The sequence below is a fragment of the Oenanthe melanoleuca genome, chromosome 1, assembly GCF_029582105.1.
Source record: "Oenanthe melanoleuca isolate GR-GAL-2019-014 chromosome 1, OMel1.0, whole genome shotgun sequence".
Lineage (NCBI taxonomy): Eukaryota > Metazoa > Chordata > Aves > Passeriformes > Muscicapidae > Oenanthe > Oenanthe melanoleuca.
In genome coordinates this window covers 80,645,492-80,662,463 of record NC_079333.1, presented here as the reverse complement: position 1 = coordinate 80,662,463, position 16,972 = coordinate 80,645,492, and the positions used below count along the sequence as shown (strand labels likewise).

The 16,972-nt window shown below is 41.6% G+C and overlaps 2 protein-coding genes across 8 annotated transcripts in view; one reads left to right on the top strand and one right to left on the bottom strand.

Moving 5' to 3' along the window:
* The window catches only part of GABRA5 (gamma-aminobutyric acid type A receptor subunit alpha5), a 55,918-nt gene that overhangs the window by 19,832 nt on the left and 19,114 nt on the right, over positions 1-16,972 (top strand). For all 7 annotated transcript variants that reach the window (XM_056498812.1, XM_056498823.1, XM_056498832.1 and 4 more), the window contains one exon: positions 7,734-7,816. In XM_056498812.1, the coding sequence (XP_056354787.1) occupies positions 7,734-7,816 (83 nt within the window). The remainder of the gene's footprint in view (positions 1-7,733; positions 7,817-16,972) is intronic.
* The window catches only part of GABRB3 (gamma-aminobutyric acid type A receptor subunit beta3), a 196,313-nt gene that overhangs the window by 168,537 nt on the left and 10,804 nt on the right, over positions 1-16,972 (bottom strand). The window lies entirely within an intron of this gene.

Below are 16,972 nucleotides of genomic sequence, written 5' to 3'. Positions count from 1 at the left end.
ACCTCCCAAATCCATACCATATAATTTCTGTGTCCTATTGGATATTTCATTGCCTTTTTCTCTTTTTCCTATGTCTAGAGGCTGAAGATCTTACCTACTTCTATCTGAGAGTATATTCTGGGTATGTTAAGTTACTCTATGTGCAGAGAGGTCATTCTTATAGTGGCACAGCTTTTGAGATCAATTCTGCCACCTCAGATCATGTCGCAATTAAAGGCTTGTTTCACACTTCAGCAGAAGATATGCTGAGGATTTTGTTTTCTTAAAATGAGAGTTTTGCTGTTTTAAGTTCATGCTGGTTTAAGTACACCATGCATCTGAATTATGTATTCTCAGCTCCCAAAAGCATCAATGACTGGAGTTCTTAGTCTTCCATAGTCCCTTCCCTGTAGCATTTTAAAGGACATTTTCATGTCCACATATTGATAGCACATCTCAGCATCTTAGGAAGGTTGGGATATGGTAGTATTCTTGGCAGAGTGGTTATGGTAGTAAAATGGGCTAAGACAGAAATTTCTACAGACTATCTCACTCTAGTCTTAGCTTTGCTTTCTCTTCTCAGTTCACTTTATTTGGTGTATTCCAAAGAAATCAATGTTTATAAGTAAGAAGTGGTGGTGAATTGCCTCCACATCCCACACAGACATGCAGATCTGAATCTGTATTTTGGCCTTTTTTCCAACAAAGTGATGGAAATTAATGAGCAAAGCAGTGTTTGAGTTACAAAGAATAATCACTTCTCTCCCCCTGAGCTGTAGGCAATCACCCAGCCAGGGGCAGGTGTCAGGGTGACTTTTACAGCCATTGTGTTTCCATGGGTGAACATCTGTCCACATTCTAACACTTTTGTGTGGTGTTCTGTAACCCACTGCCACCAGCAGGGTTTGCTAGGGCTGTATAGCAAATGCTTCAGAACCAAGAAAGGTCTTCATTTTTATTTGTGTGTGTGTGTCTGTATGTCTATATGTCTGTATGTATAACTGTATGCTTGTATATGCATATATATATATGTGTGTATATATACAATATATATGCTTATACTGGCATGTTACATTTACTCAGGAACACAGGGAGACATCAGTTCCCTGGACTGTACACTTACTGTGCTGGGGCCTGAAACAAGTCTTGCTTTAAAACCTTCTGAAAGAAATAGAAGTTTGGTTACTGAAGTGTTCCCAAGACATCACAGTGGGAAAAGAGCTGAATGGTTGTGTCATCAGTCAAGGTCAAATGAGTAATTTCACAAACCTAACCATGTGTTCACAGTTTGAAAACACAGCCCAAACCATTATCTCTGTTATTCTACTGGCCCCATGTGTGTCAAAGGGCATACTGGAGACACCACAAGGGCTCAAATTGTTCTGCTGAGGTCCTGCTGGAGCAGGTGCCCTGGGAAGCTTCTCCTGGAATTGGCTCCTGGAAAGGGTATGGCCCAACCCTGAAGTCTCCCTTCTCAGGGAGCCAACAAGCCCACTGGAGTTGACTGTAGCCTGGCTAAAGGCTGGATCCACTTAACTCTTTTTTGGCATGTTGGGTAGATAGGTTTTGGTAGGTTTAAGGTGAGTTTCAAGCAAATATTTTACCTTTTATTAGAGAAAATGTCTGGTCTCATGCTGGGAACAGCACTTGGGCTCACCTGTACCCCATACTGGTTGCCAGCACAGGTGGGGTCAAAGCACAGCATTTAAATGCTCCTGTTAAACAGGGAGAAAGGTACTGCACAGAAATAAATAAGTAAGAACATGGAGCTGGTTTGGGGATTAGTGCATATAGGCAGAAAATCTTCATATCTTCTGGCCATAGTTTTAGTGCCAACAAAAGTTTTCCAGTGTCCCTTGCATCTGTAAATATTATTATTCAACATTTATCTTGAATTAAGTTCTCCCAAAGGCCACTGGTTACTCTGCCTTTCTGCTCCCCTCTCATCCTAGAGCTCTCTGTTTTAATTTGTTTTCATATTAAAGTTAGTAGCTGATAAGCAAAAGCAAGTTTTGCAGCTGGCTGTGGCTCCCTGGGCAGGTGACTGCCCTCATCTCCTGCCTGGCAGCTGCAGATAATGCGCTGGAAAATGCTTCCTGCACTTAGAGGGTAGGAGAAGGATGCTCAGTGCCCCCTCTCTTTACCCACAAGTAGGAACAGATGCTTCTTGCACTGAGGAGATCATGGCAACATGGGAGGTCCCTGCAGGACCTAAAACAGGGTCTTAGCAGGACAGGGTGCTTCCTGTCTCAGGGACTGCTACTGAGGGTTTCTAAACTCACCTTGAATACACTTACTCCAAATGTCTGCCTCCCTAATAGTTGAATTTATTTCCTTGCTTCATCCTTGATTTTAACACCTCCTTATTTCCCTTCTTGCTAAAAAGCAGCAATCTCTTGAAAGCATTGTCATGCTTAATTCCCCAGTGGAAATGGTTGAAGGTGACTTTTCTGAAGTGAACAAGTCTTGCTACTTGAATTGTGCTTTTCTTGGATATTTGTTTATGTGTCTTGAAACAGAATGTCAGTAACCACTTTATGTTCTTAAAGTAAAAGCTATACATAATGAAGCCTTGATAAAGCTGTCATGTACAATTATAGGTGATAGATTAAATAATTTCTAGACTTAATTTTTTGTCAGATAGTTAAGGTACACAATAGCATTTTGTTGGTTGATTAATATTTGGATAGCAATGTGAGTATTTGGAGCATTATGAAAATAAGATTTTGTCATTAATAAATCAGCAACTATAATCAGGGTTTATTACATTTTTTGGGTGAATAGTGGCCCCATTCAAGTCAGGGAGAATTTTACCATTATTTTCCATAAAATCAGAGTTTCATTCTCCTATTGCAAAGGACCTTTAACAGCTGCTTATAATCTTGTCATAGACTCTGTTTGAGTGAAAGTAATCCCATAGGGCTTTTATTAATGCAGAGTGATGGTAGAGGAGGGAAGCTTTTAAATGCTTCTGTTGGAAAGAACTGCCTTTTGAGCAATGTGTGTGCTGTGACAAAAATCCTGGTTTGGTGACTGTCTTTAGCTCAGATAACTGTGCTGCACTGGGCACAGCAAGATCATGCTGCAGTCACCATATTAAAAGCATTAGGCAAAGACTGTTTCATGTATGCATGCCCAGGCCTCTTTCTCTCCCTTAAACAAACGCAAACTGGGAGTAATATTGTTGTAATCACAGAATGTGCTGTGAAACAGACCCACAAGGAGCATCAAGTGCAATGCCCCCTGCATGACACCATTCCCAAAAATCACACCTGGTGTCCAAATGCTTCTTGAGGTCTGTCAGGCTGGTGCTGTGACCATTTCCCTGGGGAGCTGTTCCAGTGCCCAACCACTCCCTGAGTGAAGAATCTTTTCCTATATCCAACCTGAACCTACTCTGACACTACTTCAGGCCATTCCCTCAGGTCCTGTGTCACTGGTCATCACAGAGAAGAGGTGAGTGCCTGTCCCTCCTCTTTCCCTGACACAGAAGTTGTAGGCTCCCCATAGCCACTCTTCATACAGCCTCCCATCATGGCTCTTCACCATCTCCATAGCCCTCCTTTGGATGCTCTCTAATAATTTAATATCTTTCTTACAGTGTGGTACCCAAACTGCACACAATATTCAAGGTGAGGCTGCCCCAGCTCAGAGCAGAGCAGGACAATCCCTCCCTTGCCCAGCTGGTGATGCTGTGCCTGATGCTCCTCAGGGCATGGTTGGCCCTTTGGGCTACCAGGACACACTGGTGATTCATGTTTTACTTGTCACTGACCAGGACCCCCATGTCTCTTTCCAGGGTGCTGCTTTCCAGCATCTCATTCCCCACTCTGTCCATACACCCTGCCCCATCCCAGGTGCAGAATCCAGCACTTTCCTTTGTTGAATGTCATACTGCTGCTGACTGCCCAGCTCCCTGATTTGTTGAAGTGTCTCTGCAGGGCCTCCCTACCTTCAAGGGAGGCAACAGCTGCTCCAAATTTTGCATCATCTGTGAGCTTGCTTAGTATCCCTTCCAGTCTGCATTCAAGTCATTTGCAAAGATGTTGAAGAGCACAGGACTTAGACAGAGCCCCATGGAGCCTCACCAGTGACAGGTCATCAGTCTCATATCATCCTGTACACTGCAACCCTTTGTGTCCAACCCCTGAGCCAGCTGCTCAGCCCTCACATTAAATATTTATCCAGCTGTGTGCTGGATATTTTGTCCAGAAGGATACTGTAGAGTCAGTAGCAAAAGCTTTATGGAAATCCAAAAAGATGGCATCAGCTGGCTTCCCTTGATCTACTAGATGGGTTACCTTGTCATTAAAGGAAATCAGGTTTGATAATCATGAAGGCATGCTGGCTGTGGCCAAGAACTGCATAATAATCAGCTGTGTAAACTAGAGGATACACTGGATCCCTAAGCTTTATGACAGTGTTAAAAACCAAGGTGTGCAAATATCACTGCAGGTGATATTTGAAGGAGTAGACCCAGATACCAATTTTTTGAGATTCTGGGGGCTCTGATCTGAATATATAGTTTGTACTCTGCATCTCAGGGCAAATCTGTATGCAACAACCCATGCTTCCAGCCCCCAGAGTGTAGATGTCTGCTGTGCTGCTTTTATATCTGTATGCAGTAGAAAATCCAGTCTCTTTGAACCAGGAGTCAGTTGAGTGACTTTGTTTTTCAGACCCTTACACAGTTATGAAAACCAGTTCCTGTTGGGCACAGAGCACCTACAGAAATTCAGGATGATAACATTTGTGCTGTGAATCAGAACCCAAAGTCAAGTTTCCTTTCAAGTTTTCTGTCAAGTTTTTTGTCACATTGGCCATTAAAAGCCACTTCAAGAGCCTCGGGTAATGCACATTTTTGTAAGAGGCTCAACTACAAAGTTCTTAATAGCATGTAACAAACAGGTAGAGCTCGTTAATTTGTTCAAGATGGCCAGACCAGGAGTGGTCCTAGGATAGGGGCATGGGAAAAGGAAAGAAGCATGCAGATATCATTGATAGAGAGCAAAAGGAACTTTTTTATCCAAAGAATTCATGTTAATGAAAGGAAGGCTGTCCCAAGCACATTAAGAGCTCCTAAACTTGGTTCTCCCTACCCCTAGGCTAGACCAAGAAGACTGCAGGAGGCAGCAGCCTTTTAAGGGATATTCTGCCTTTTATTGGATGAGGAATTCAGGGGGGACAGAGGAGTAGCCCTGGCACCACAAGAGTCTTTGTGGCTTCTGAGTCAGGTAGTGGCAGCCAGATGCCCTCCAGCTTTATCTGCAACCCTTTTATTTAGGACAGGCAAAAATAATTTCTGGAGGAACTTAATTAAATTCCACTAGGTCACAGTCTCAGTGCAACTCATCTTCACTTCTCTTCCACATTTATAGTTGATGAATGTCTACAGCCTTTCTCATTACACACAAGGATTATTTCCAGAGATGCAGGCAGCAGGATACAATTCATAGGACAGCAAGATGAAACAGAAGGTCTTATGCATAATTCTGCACTGAATATTCCTTCACTTCCTGATTCTACACCTATTGTCTTTGTAAGATGGATATAGGCATCCTTTTCTTCGATGTTTGCACATGACAGGTGTGAATATTAAAATGTTGTCAAGCTGCAGCTCTGAAATGACATCCCTAAACTGTTGGTAGACAAAGAGACAGGAGATGGACTGCAGCAAAGCATACCAGCTTTCTAATGGGCTCTTGGAGCAAGGCTTCTGAATTTATCAAGAAGGTTAAATTTGCAGTGCTTAGCATGAAAAGTAAAATGATGCATTGGAGGGATGGCAGCCTTGCTTTTGAGTCCCCATTAGAGTGATTTTTGTGAAAAGGATATAAGTTCTGGGCAGGATACTACTAGAACCAGCTTATTAAATTCATCCACACACCACTCTTGGTAACTTTGGCTTTGCTGGCTTTGGTGCCCAAGGGCAGTTTCCACTGCAGACAACTACATAACTGAGTGATCTTAAAGTATCTTTTACAAAAATAAAGCTCAAGAACAGTTTTGCTTAAATGCAGGTATCTTAGGCCTCAGTAATTTATTTTCTATATTGTATCCTCCTGTCCATTCTTACCAAATAGTAAATTATCTTGTTCTGACCTGGATTTTTTTTTCCTTTGGATTTCTATGGCATATTATCTTTACATTTTCTATTCCTGTGCACATTTTGCCTTTTTCTCTTCTTGTTTCCCAGCTCATCCTCAGCATATGATCTCCAGCCAATATACTCTTGCATTTTCTGTGCTTATTTTGTCATTTCCAGCCATTTCCATTGGCACAGCTCCAGAATTTCTGTGTGTTAGCAGAGCTGTTTCCCCCAGTTTATTGTCTGTGTAGCTGTAGTGCCCTGGCAAGGCATCACTGTGTTGTACTGAACTGGACTGGCTGAGCACAGTGCCATCTGTACACAGATTATTACCCTTTACAGTCCCATTGGATAGAGGTTCTTATGGCACTCTGGGGTGCTGATAGGAAGTGGTGACTTTATATAGCCAGTATATAAGGCTCCATATTGCTGTAGTGATAGGAAAGTGTACTTTTGCATGCTGGTAGTAGGGTGTTATGGATTTCTTTGGAGATTTTCACTCCCAAGCAATAGTTTGGTTAGGAACCAAGCTGCCCTCCAGTAGAGCCTGGTGTCACCCCAACACCAGGCAGTCTGCAAAGCTTTGGATGTCTCTGGGCTGTTGCCCCTGAGGTGGAATAACAGCATAAAATGAGAAATCCATAAAGATACTCATAATGTAAAATGAGATTTTCATCCTCACTGTCCTGAGCAAACTATCTGTATTATGCAAATATCAAAATAGCATAAACAAAATGGATTCTCCTTGTGCTAGAAGCAAGTTTTGGCTCTCTTGAGATATTTGATATATTTGATGCATTTGATATCAATATAACTGATATTGCACCACTCAGAAATTTACCTTAGACTATTCTATGTCTTCAGCTTGATCTGTCAATCATGCAAAACATCCATGGGAAACATCTATATTTGCCTAAGGGTTTGTTTTTCCTTACCCCTGTGTCCAGTCTAGATGAAATATTTCCACATAGTGGCTGGGGAGTCCAGGATAGAATTGCTTCCCTAGGCAGTACGCTGGGGAAGATGACCCTGTTGTTTTTGCCTGACAGGATGCCCAGGTAATTCACAGTGCATTGAACTGAAATGGACTCCAGTGCCATGTGATTTCCACAGAAGTTAACTACAGTGCTATAAAAAGTGAAACATAGATGTCCTTGATTATATATAATTTTATATATAGCTATAATTAGTTATATTATATACTTTCATCTATAACTATCTACTCTATGGGTTTAAATAGTTACATCTACATATAAAGTCAAGGATTCTTTATGTCTGTAACAGTGCTAATTGACCCAGGAGTCAAATTCTTAGTCCAGTTGTAGTATGCACAGTGAGCAGGTAAGTACAAGGAATATGGCAGAAACTCCATCACAGGCATTTCTTCACACACTAATAAGAAAGAATGATCTTACTGGGACAGCTTACATAAATAAAATCATTTCACATGTCTCAGGGTTACTAGAGAATGCCTCAGGCATGCACACAGAGTGGTCCACCTGGCTTATCTCACATTCAGTTTAACAGGGGGTTGCTGTGATTCCAGCAGGAGCAATGAGCCTTCAGGAAAAGTGTGCTAGTGTCAGCATTCATGTAGTGCAGTGAGGGCCTAAAGGAAAAGTGCAGGGGAAAAAAAATGATGTGTTTTCTTTTTACTCCCCCACAGATTGACCATCTCCGCTGAATGTCCCATGCAGCTTGAAGATTTCCCCATGGATGCACACGCTTGCCCATTAAAATTTGGAAGCTGTAAGTTCTCTTCTGGAATAAGAACTAGAAAAACACCATTTTCTGGCTTCTGATGTTCAGACATGTCTTGTGCAGATCTTTCACCCTCCTCCCCAGCCCTCCCCTTCTGACATTGTTCTTTAGCATCTCCATTCTTCCCCTCTTGCTGCTACCCTGCTGCTTCTTCTCCATCACTATGCTTTTTCTGGGTCTGCTGCTTTTCTACTCATGCCTGCATACTCCATGATAAATGGTGAGTTGATGGGTGATATGTCATAAATAGCCACATGAAGTGTAACAGCCACTGTTAGATGGAGTTCTAGATGCAGACAGCCAAACTGATAACTTGGTTTTACATTTGGAGCAAATCAAAGCTTTCAGTGCACTGATCAGATTGATGTGCAATTATTATGGTATTTACATGAATCAGACTGCAGTGCAATATCTGCATCACATATATTAAAAGAGATCTAGAATATTAAAAGGAAATATCTTTCCATTTGGCTTTAATAAATCCAGTCCTGTATCCTGTTACATGATGTTTAATACATATGTATCTGTATATATGCACACATTATTCTAAACTGTATGCTGAATGGTGATTTTTCCTCAATTCCAAGCCTCTAATCCACCACACTGCTGCCTTGCCAGAAGCTTACTTTAAAAATAACCCCAGGGAATCAGATGGTTATATTTAAAAACAAAGCTCTTAATTAAAGTACAAATGAGGCTACTGCAGCAGACTTTTTTTTTTTTTTTTTTTTTTTTTTGGTAATCAAATCAGAGCTTCCATGTGCAATCATTGTCTCTGAAGACTTTTGATAATTACCAGGCAAGGCATTTTGCTAGCCCCTGAAGCCACCTAACTTCAGCATTTTGCAATGTTTTTCAGCCATATCAATTTAGAGTCACTAATCCTAGCAAGATTAAGCTTTGCCTTTATCGTCTGTATCTGCCCTGATTTAATACTGACTATACATTGTCTTCTAGTGATCATACTAAGAAGTAAAAACACTGTTAGCAGTAACTATACCACATTACCAAACTTCAGATGAACTGATTTCCTTTCCCTTTTCCAATCCAGATAGATCCTTTTTCATCCAAATAGCCACCAGTGTTTTACAAGGTCACTGAAGGTTCAAGTGTGTTCATTGACTTCAGCAGCATTAATTTACAGCAAAGCCAATATAAATCTGAAGGTCTAGACACCTTTATATTCCACTTAAAAAAACATGTATGCAAATCACCCATTTAGTTCTGAACTTGAAAATGGGAAAACATCTCACAGGAAACCGTAATTGTTTATATACAGGGTTAAACAAAAGCCACTGGAAAGAATAAGACAAAAATAAGTTTTCCTTCCTGGTATTGCATATAATTTAGTCTATCAATAGATGAAGCTGCATCTGTTGATTTCTAATCTAGACTAGAGAACTGGTATGTTGTGTACTTGTATGAAATCTTGCAGAATATGCAATACTAAAACATACATATTTAAACAAAAAGCAGCAGAGACCTGAAGCTCAACCCTAAAGTTAAATGGATCTTTCCATATATTAGTAGATTAGGTGCAGTAAGGTACAGGTTCTAACTCTCCACATAGTAAGACCAAAAAAAAAGCATCCAAATCAAACATAAGTGCATGAGATAACATTACAAGATAAGCTACAAATGCTTAGAAGGAGTGCCCTGTAATCTGTCTGAATGTAATCATATGTCCTGCTATTGCCAAATGTGTTAGATGTTAATCACCTCTTAGCACACAGGTAATTTTAATCTGTGTCAAAATCAGCACTAAGGATTTCTATTTTAGGCCTGTGAGGGGTGAATAGTTTTAGTTTATGCTCCTTGCCATGCTCAGAATAAAATCCTGGGATATGTTTATAAGGTATTACAAATCACCTTTAAGTTCTTTCACAGTCTGTAGACATGGAACCATTTGGTCTGTGCTAGCCACACTGCTAGCCACTGCAAAAACTAAATATATAGGGACAAGCTATAGACAGTCTTTCAGCCTTGGAAATATCTGTATTACTGATCTGACAGCTCCCTAGTAATTTATTGGGATTTAATATGCATATGTTTGTATAAGTAGCAGCCACTAAGTCAGGGTTTATTGAACTAGTCCAGGTGTATTTTAGGAGAGGACAATATTTATTCCCTATTTACAGCAGTATGGGTTTGCATTGAGTCACCTCCAGGTTTGCAGCAAGACAAAGCCTACAGGGGAATATGATACATAAGCACATACCCTTTCTGCTTTAACTTTCCTCACTGTCTTTCCCTAAAGACTTTCTTTTTTTAATGGTCTTCTTTCCAAAAAAGGTTTTTGAAAAGCCTCAAGGAATAACATCAAAGTAAATGTTAAACACATTATCAGTGGAGCTGGGAGGGTGGAGAAGAAGCTGGTGCTAACCAGTCTGAGGATGAAGAGGGCAGGGCAGTGAAATGAAAGAGCTGGTGGATCAGCAGCAGCAGAAAGGATGCTGAGGAGTGATCAGTGTTGCAGCAGAGGCAGGAGCAGGTTATTAATTTTCTGGCTGCATGGGCATTTACTATGTTTGCTATAATTCAGCAGGCAAAGGGCAAAAAGTGCCTGATATTTCCTTCATTATGAAAGAGAAGGAAAATTATTCTTTCTCACATAAATAAAGGCAAGTGTTGAATGTCCTATTTGACTGATTCCTTGCTACATTAGAATTGTGGGAGATTTTATGGGCCTAGGAAACATGATACAACAGGATATTTTGTAGAAATAATTAAAAGCCCAGTCAATTACACAAAATGTGATCTAAAGTTATCTGTGCATTTTTAAACATTCTATGGCATGTCATGAAAAGGAGAGAAGTTCAGGGACAGCTTCTAATGAAATGAACAGAGGAGGTTTTAGTTGTCCTTTTCTTAAGTACTGCTCCAAGATGGCAAGATCAGGTGGCTCTGTTCCAGGGGTACATGTATGCAGGTATTTTTCTTGTGAGTTTGCATCCCTGCTAGGGGTCAGGATGCCTGTAGAAATTATCCTGAAAAAGTCTCATTTAGAGAGAACTGGGCATGATGCATGAGAACAGGCTTGGGGGTCTCTGCAGCAGCTCTGCTCCCTTTGAACCCAGTGCTTGATGGGGATTGCTGTGACAGTCTGTTCATTACCTCATGGTAGCATGGGAAGGGTGCTGCTGTCTCCCATGACCAAATTTAAAATAGCTTTACATTGCAATTTTAGTGCTGACCTGTACCCTAAATAACTTTGCTGGTCAAACAGGAGGTAATGAAAATTCCTGATGCCAGAAGCAGTTTCTCTAGGAGCACCTTAACCCAAGAAGTTTGATCTTAACCCCAGGCTATTTGTAGTGTGGGGAAAAAGAATTAGATAAAATAGCAAGGACATGAAAGCTTCCTAGCTTTAATGTTTCACCTCTTCCACTGACAGTCCCTAAGAATACATTAAGAGTATAATTTAGTACAGTTTCCAAACCCATGTGTCACCAGGTGGGTAAGCATCATTATCTCTAGGGCAGCTGAAACAGAGAAGTTAATTGACTTTCCATAAGGTCATGCAGCAAATCAATGTCAGAAAAAGGATTAGACTCAACGTCTTTGTTGGAGAGGCAGATGTCTAATCCACTGGATCATGAAGGCCTCTGCCCAGGCAACTGACTTAGCTCCTCAATCTCATTTCACTCCTGTGTTAATTATAACAGTGTTACCTAGCTCACAGGGTTGCCCTGAAGATGAATTAGTTAATTGCTGTTAATTGGGGCTTTGCCAATATCAAACACTGTAAGGTGGAGTCTGTTTATGACAACTGCCTCTTGAAGACTGCCTGGGTACATGGAGTTATCAAACCTTGTATTGTGGAGTGGATAAATACATGAAGCAGATGCCCACTAGTCACTCAGCAGCAAAAAAAACCCCATACTATTTTTAGAGTAAGTAGAGAGTTTAATGAATATTCTGAAAATAACGAGATCCCCAAGATCATGAGCACAGGAAAAAGAGGACCTGCATTCATTCCTGGTGAATTTTAAGTTGGCCATGGAGATGGCCAAGGTTGATGGCTGTTGATCAACAAGAGAGCTTTCCAGCTGTTGGTAAGGAAACAATTTGCAGTGCCTGGAGATAGTAGCTAACAAAGTTTTTGTACATCTTCCTTTTCAACACCTCAAACAAAGTCACAGTTTGACTTTTGATAAAAGAAAGTGCATTGGCTATTTCTGTAGCAGGAGATATGCTCAAATTATTTTTGTCTAATAAGCATGGTAAAGTCAGAGTAATGAGGAGACAGTAACTTCACCAGTATCCCAGATTTTATTGCAACACTCATTAAGGAACTTACTGTTCACAAACTATCCATTGATTTGTAGCCACTGAGAAATTTCTCCAAAAAAAAAGGCATTTTAAGAAAATTTCCCTGATATTTCCTTACAATGTAGAGAAGGCACTGAGGTGAATGAAGGCATCTACAGGTTTTTTCTTGATTTTGTACTTTTCCCCATTAGCACCTGCAAGACCTGTGGAAAAACTGCAAGTACGGAGGGAGAACTTGAAAACAGTGTCCTTCTAAACAGACTTTAATTCTGGTTTAGTAAAATGTGATAAATAATGTATTTGGCCTCTCAAAACCTATGTGTAAAATCTTGTATAAGAATATAATTAAATGAATAATAAATAAAGACAAATGTTAATTTTAAGAGACTTTGAAAAGTGGAAATGGCTCTTGGGAAGGCTTTCATAGGTTGGTCTCAGGGACAGCTGAAACTGCAGTCTCATATGTAGAGGCAGAGCTTTACTGCCACTTTCCCCTACAGCTGGACAGAAGAGGCTCCTTCAATCTGTTCCTGAGAGCAGAGACAGTCAGCACAGCTTGTTGACTGCTGGGATATATTAGTGTCTTCCTTGTGAAAGCACATGTGGAGAGAGCCAGGAGGACCCCTGTGAAATGTTGAGCAGCCAAATTCAAGACTAAGTTGTGATTTTGAAGTTTAAGACAGAAGCCAGTTAATAGGGAGTGGATAGGTTTGGTGGGGTTCTGCTCACTAGGTAATATCTTCTGTTAGATTTTCATAAGGTTTATCACTGCTTCCTTAGACACCTCTGTTGCAATGGATATTGAATTATTAAAATAAGGTGAAGTTAGGTGAATACCAAAATTAAATATTTCTAAGATATTTGATGTATTTTTCTTCTTTTTCTTTCAACCCTGTATTACCCTCAGCTACCAATCACCTCTTTAGTTAGAATACTTTTCCCTTTATTTTTAGCTGTTTAGAAGCTAGAACTCCAGACACAATGAAAGACATGCTTGTGGCAGCATCAAAAAGCAGCCTAGGCAACTGTGTTGGACCATTGTTGTAGTTCAGCTTAAGTACAGCTAGCTAGTAAAGCACAGGCATCTAGCCTGAACTAATTTTCTGTGGAACTCTTAGAATTAATGGAGAGGATGGACGCCACCTAATGGCATTGCTGTTATTTGCCTCTATTTTGCTTGGCATCATGGACAGATGACTTGTCATGGGGCTGTGTTATTTAAAAAATTAAATCTTTTAATTCAGAATGAGCACAGGGATTTGGCCCGTATCAAAAGCCTTGTATTGACAGCAAAGCTCTAGGGAATGGATGGGATGGATCTGTGACAATTTCAGATAGAAAAATATGCTCCAGTTACTTGTCTAGAGTCCCTCTATGGCCACTGAAAGGAAATAAGTACTTCTGCAGTGAGGTTCATTAGAATTATTTTTGATATCTGCCTGAGGATGTGATGAATCATATTTTAGAAGTTCCAATTTTTATGCAGTGCTACCTCATGTAGGTAAGTGTATTATACCCTAGTCAGAGCAACTTAGAAGTCAATTTTTCTCTGCATTGCTAGCTCAGAAATACAAAACCATACCTTGTTCAGAAGAAACAGTCACTGCTGTAGATTAGTTAGGTGTTACATTATATTGGTGGTGAGCTTCTGTATCTCTCCAAATGACTACTTTAGGTATTTCTGCTGGAAGTCCCATTTTTCAAATGAAATAGTCAGTAGGGATCTTCAGTATAGAGACAACTTTACCACTTATTCAAGCATTTCATATGAGCTGTGCTGTTTCTTCTGCATTGAGGGCAATGGGTTATAGCAGACATTGAAGCCTTCTCACAGGTGCTGCATCATAGCCAATAGTCATTTCAGACATGTATCTATAGCAATATAGCTTCTTTAATCCAGCATTTTGGGCAGTTAAGTCCCACAGTCAAGGTGGAGCAATGTAGCCCCCAAAGGGCAGGAAATTCATCAAGAATGGTTTATAAAAGAAAATACTGTAATATTCAAGTATTCTTGAGATGTAAGAAGATTCCTTAGCAGGAATCTACTTCGAAATTAAAACACAGTGTTCTGGGCCTGGATTGTGTGTTATAGGACCCCAGTCTGCTGAACTTGCAAATGAGTCTGACCATAACTTAGCACCTGTCTGGTAGGTTTACCTATATAGAAGTATACCTTTTAGTTTGACAAAAGGGAAAAGGGCTCCCCAAAATGATCAGATCAGTCAGTTTGCCTTCACCTATTACAATGACACAAATCCAGGACTTCTTTGAAAAGGATGAAGAAACTGCTGGTATATCCTTCAAGCACTTGCAGTCACTGTCACTATTTAACTTTTCAAAGATTTTGTCATATATACATGGCTACTGTATGTCTGCACTGAGATAAATTTTAAAATACATTAAAACAGCAGCCCAGCCCCCTGGCCGTGTGATGGATTCCTGTGGAACAGTGCCTGGCTCTGCATCAATCAGCTCCCACTTCTGGCCACCCACTGCGTAGAAGCCAGTGAGTTTTCCCCCTTCAGCTTCATAACAGAGTGAGAAAGGGAGGTCAGAAAGAACAAAAGCTGTTGTGCTCTCCATGCCTTGCAGCCAGCACTGAGCCCAGGCTGCAAACTCTGCTGATATGCAGCATCCAAGGGCTTGGCTCCCTACGAGCTGAGAGCAGTGTCCATGCCGGCAGGACCCTCCTTAAGGAAGCCCCTTTTGTTGGATGGTAAGGAGTGCTTCCTGGGGGTGCTGGCAGCAGCTTCTGTAGCAGCTGCAAAGAGCCCTGAGCAGCCAGCGCTGGAAGGCTGCGCTCCCCCTGCCCGGGAGCAGCTCCTCGCCATGAGCTGCATCACACACCCCGGCTCCTGGGGGAAGAACAGCTCAGCTGGCAGCAGCCCTGAGCTCAAGGAAACAAAAGTTCAGGCAGGGCTAGGGGCTGGTGTTTTTGTCTCTAGACAGGATTGTGGTGGAGCTGCCTGGAGATCCGGGGTGCTTTGCTCATGGTACAAACATCAGCACGCACTTCCCACTTTGGAGATTACAGCCGAAATTTAAAGGCTGCACAACTGCCTGATTACAAGGAATCAATATGAGTTGTCAGCAATAAAAAACAACATGCAGAGACTGCACTTAATATGCTTAAGCTTTCAAGTGGCCTTTGGGTGCAAACCTGCAAGGACATTGCTGGTCTCATACCGCCCCAGAAGGCAGCGCCAGGCTGCCATGGTTGCCAGCCGTGGACATGGGTCTGTACCACTGCAAATGGGATATTATCTGTAAATGTGACAAATGGGTAGATACTGCTCCTCTGCTTTACAAGCCAGGCTTTTTAATGTCTCTTATTTTCTAAGGTGGCTGTTTCCATGGCTTGTAAGCATTTCATAAACATTTCTGGAATCATCCTCATGATCCCTGTGTGAGGTTGGTAGGTCTCTGCTGCCTGCATTTTGCAGGTGGGTATAAAGGAAGCAAAGAGCAATTACAGTCTCTTCTGAGCAAAGATAGAGTGGTTCATTACTTGCTTTTATTGCCTCTGTCGTTATGGGTCCCTAGGTTCAATTAGAGCCTCCCAGTGCTACTGCAGTACATTAATGACAAAATTACTTGCCTAGAGTTTTTGGGGAAGGAAAAAAGCTGTAAGACACTGCTCAAACTTGGATTTCAGTTTCTAGTCTGGCAGCTCCTTTATGACACCTCAGTCTCTGGTGAGCCAGGAAGTCCTGTACCTAAATTGCTGGAACCTCATTAGCCTCCTCTGCTGCACAGAGCCAAACTAGTCCAAGCTGTCATCTAGTGCTGCCGCAGTCCCAGCCCAGCAAGCTTCTTCAAAGGAAACAGTTGTTTCATGTTGTCCCCCATGAAGAAATGAGAAGGAAAGAGAACTGGGAAGAAGGAAAGCCTGATAAGCCTTCTGTTTTTTCCCCCTTCATCGTCTTTGCCACTGAAAGTCTCCTCACACCCAGCCTGTGGTAGCAGCCAGCCATTTTGCTGAAAACATCCCAGAGCTAAATATGTCAGCAAAGCTGGGATTCCTCTGTCCTAAATTTATATTTTTGTAGGGTAAATATATACAGCTGAGCTGATTGCTCTCACCGTCTTAGGGGAGAGAAGTAGATATTTTTAGGCTCAGGTTAATCTCCTCCTAAAATAGGTCGGCTGATGGCTGTAAATAAGGAGATGTTTTATGTGTGCACAGAGAAGATGAGATCGTGAGCACCCTTGGATCTGGGTCTGCAGAGGGCTGGGAGGGGGCAGCTCCCAAAGACAGGATGTGTGCCTGGGCTCTCTAGCAGGAGCAGGTGGAATGGCAGTGCCCCTGGTCAGCAGCAGCTCGCCTCCGAGAGCCTCCTCAGGTCCATCACTGCGGCTGGGCACTTTGAACTGGCGGCCTCAGGAGATGGGATCCCCTTCTCTGCAATACAGGGCTGCACTGCGCCCCAGAGCAGAGGTCTGTAATCCATCTTGGGAGCTGTAGATGACTGCACCTTCAGCGTAGGGAGCAAGTTCTGGTGATTGCAATTTCAAGGCAGTATCAAAGTGTTTGAATAATAATATTTCAGCCTGCTCTCTCTGCATACCTATTGATTACACATTTGCACAGTGTTATTAATGTAGCAGTACTTCTGAGATTTGTAAATGTCGTCATTAAGGGATAGGAATTCAGAAACAGAGGTATATATTTAGCTGTGCAAGTAGTTCCAATCACTCTCAGCTGGTATCAGGCCATACAGATCTATAAGTAAGGGTGCTTTGAATGGTAAGCTCAGCAGATACACTAAATAAGATGGTTGAGTCCCTGATGCTGCTTAAGTGGGTGAGAAGACTAGCTGTAGATTACAGTGAGTTTACAGTTTCATTCTGTGATGGTACATGTGGCCAGAA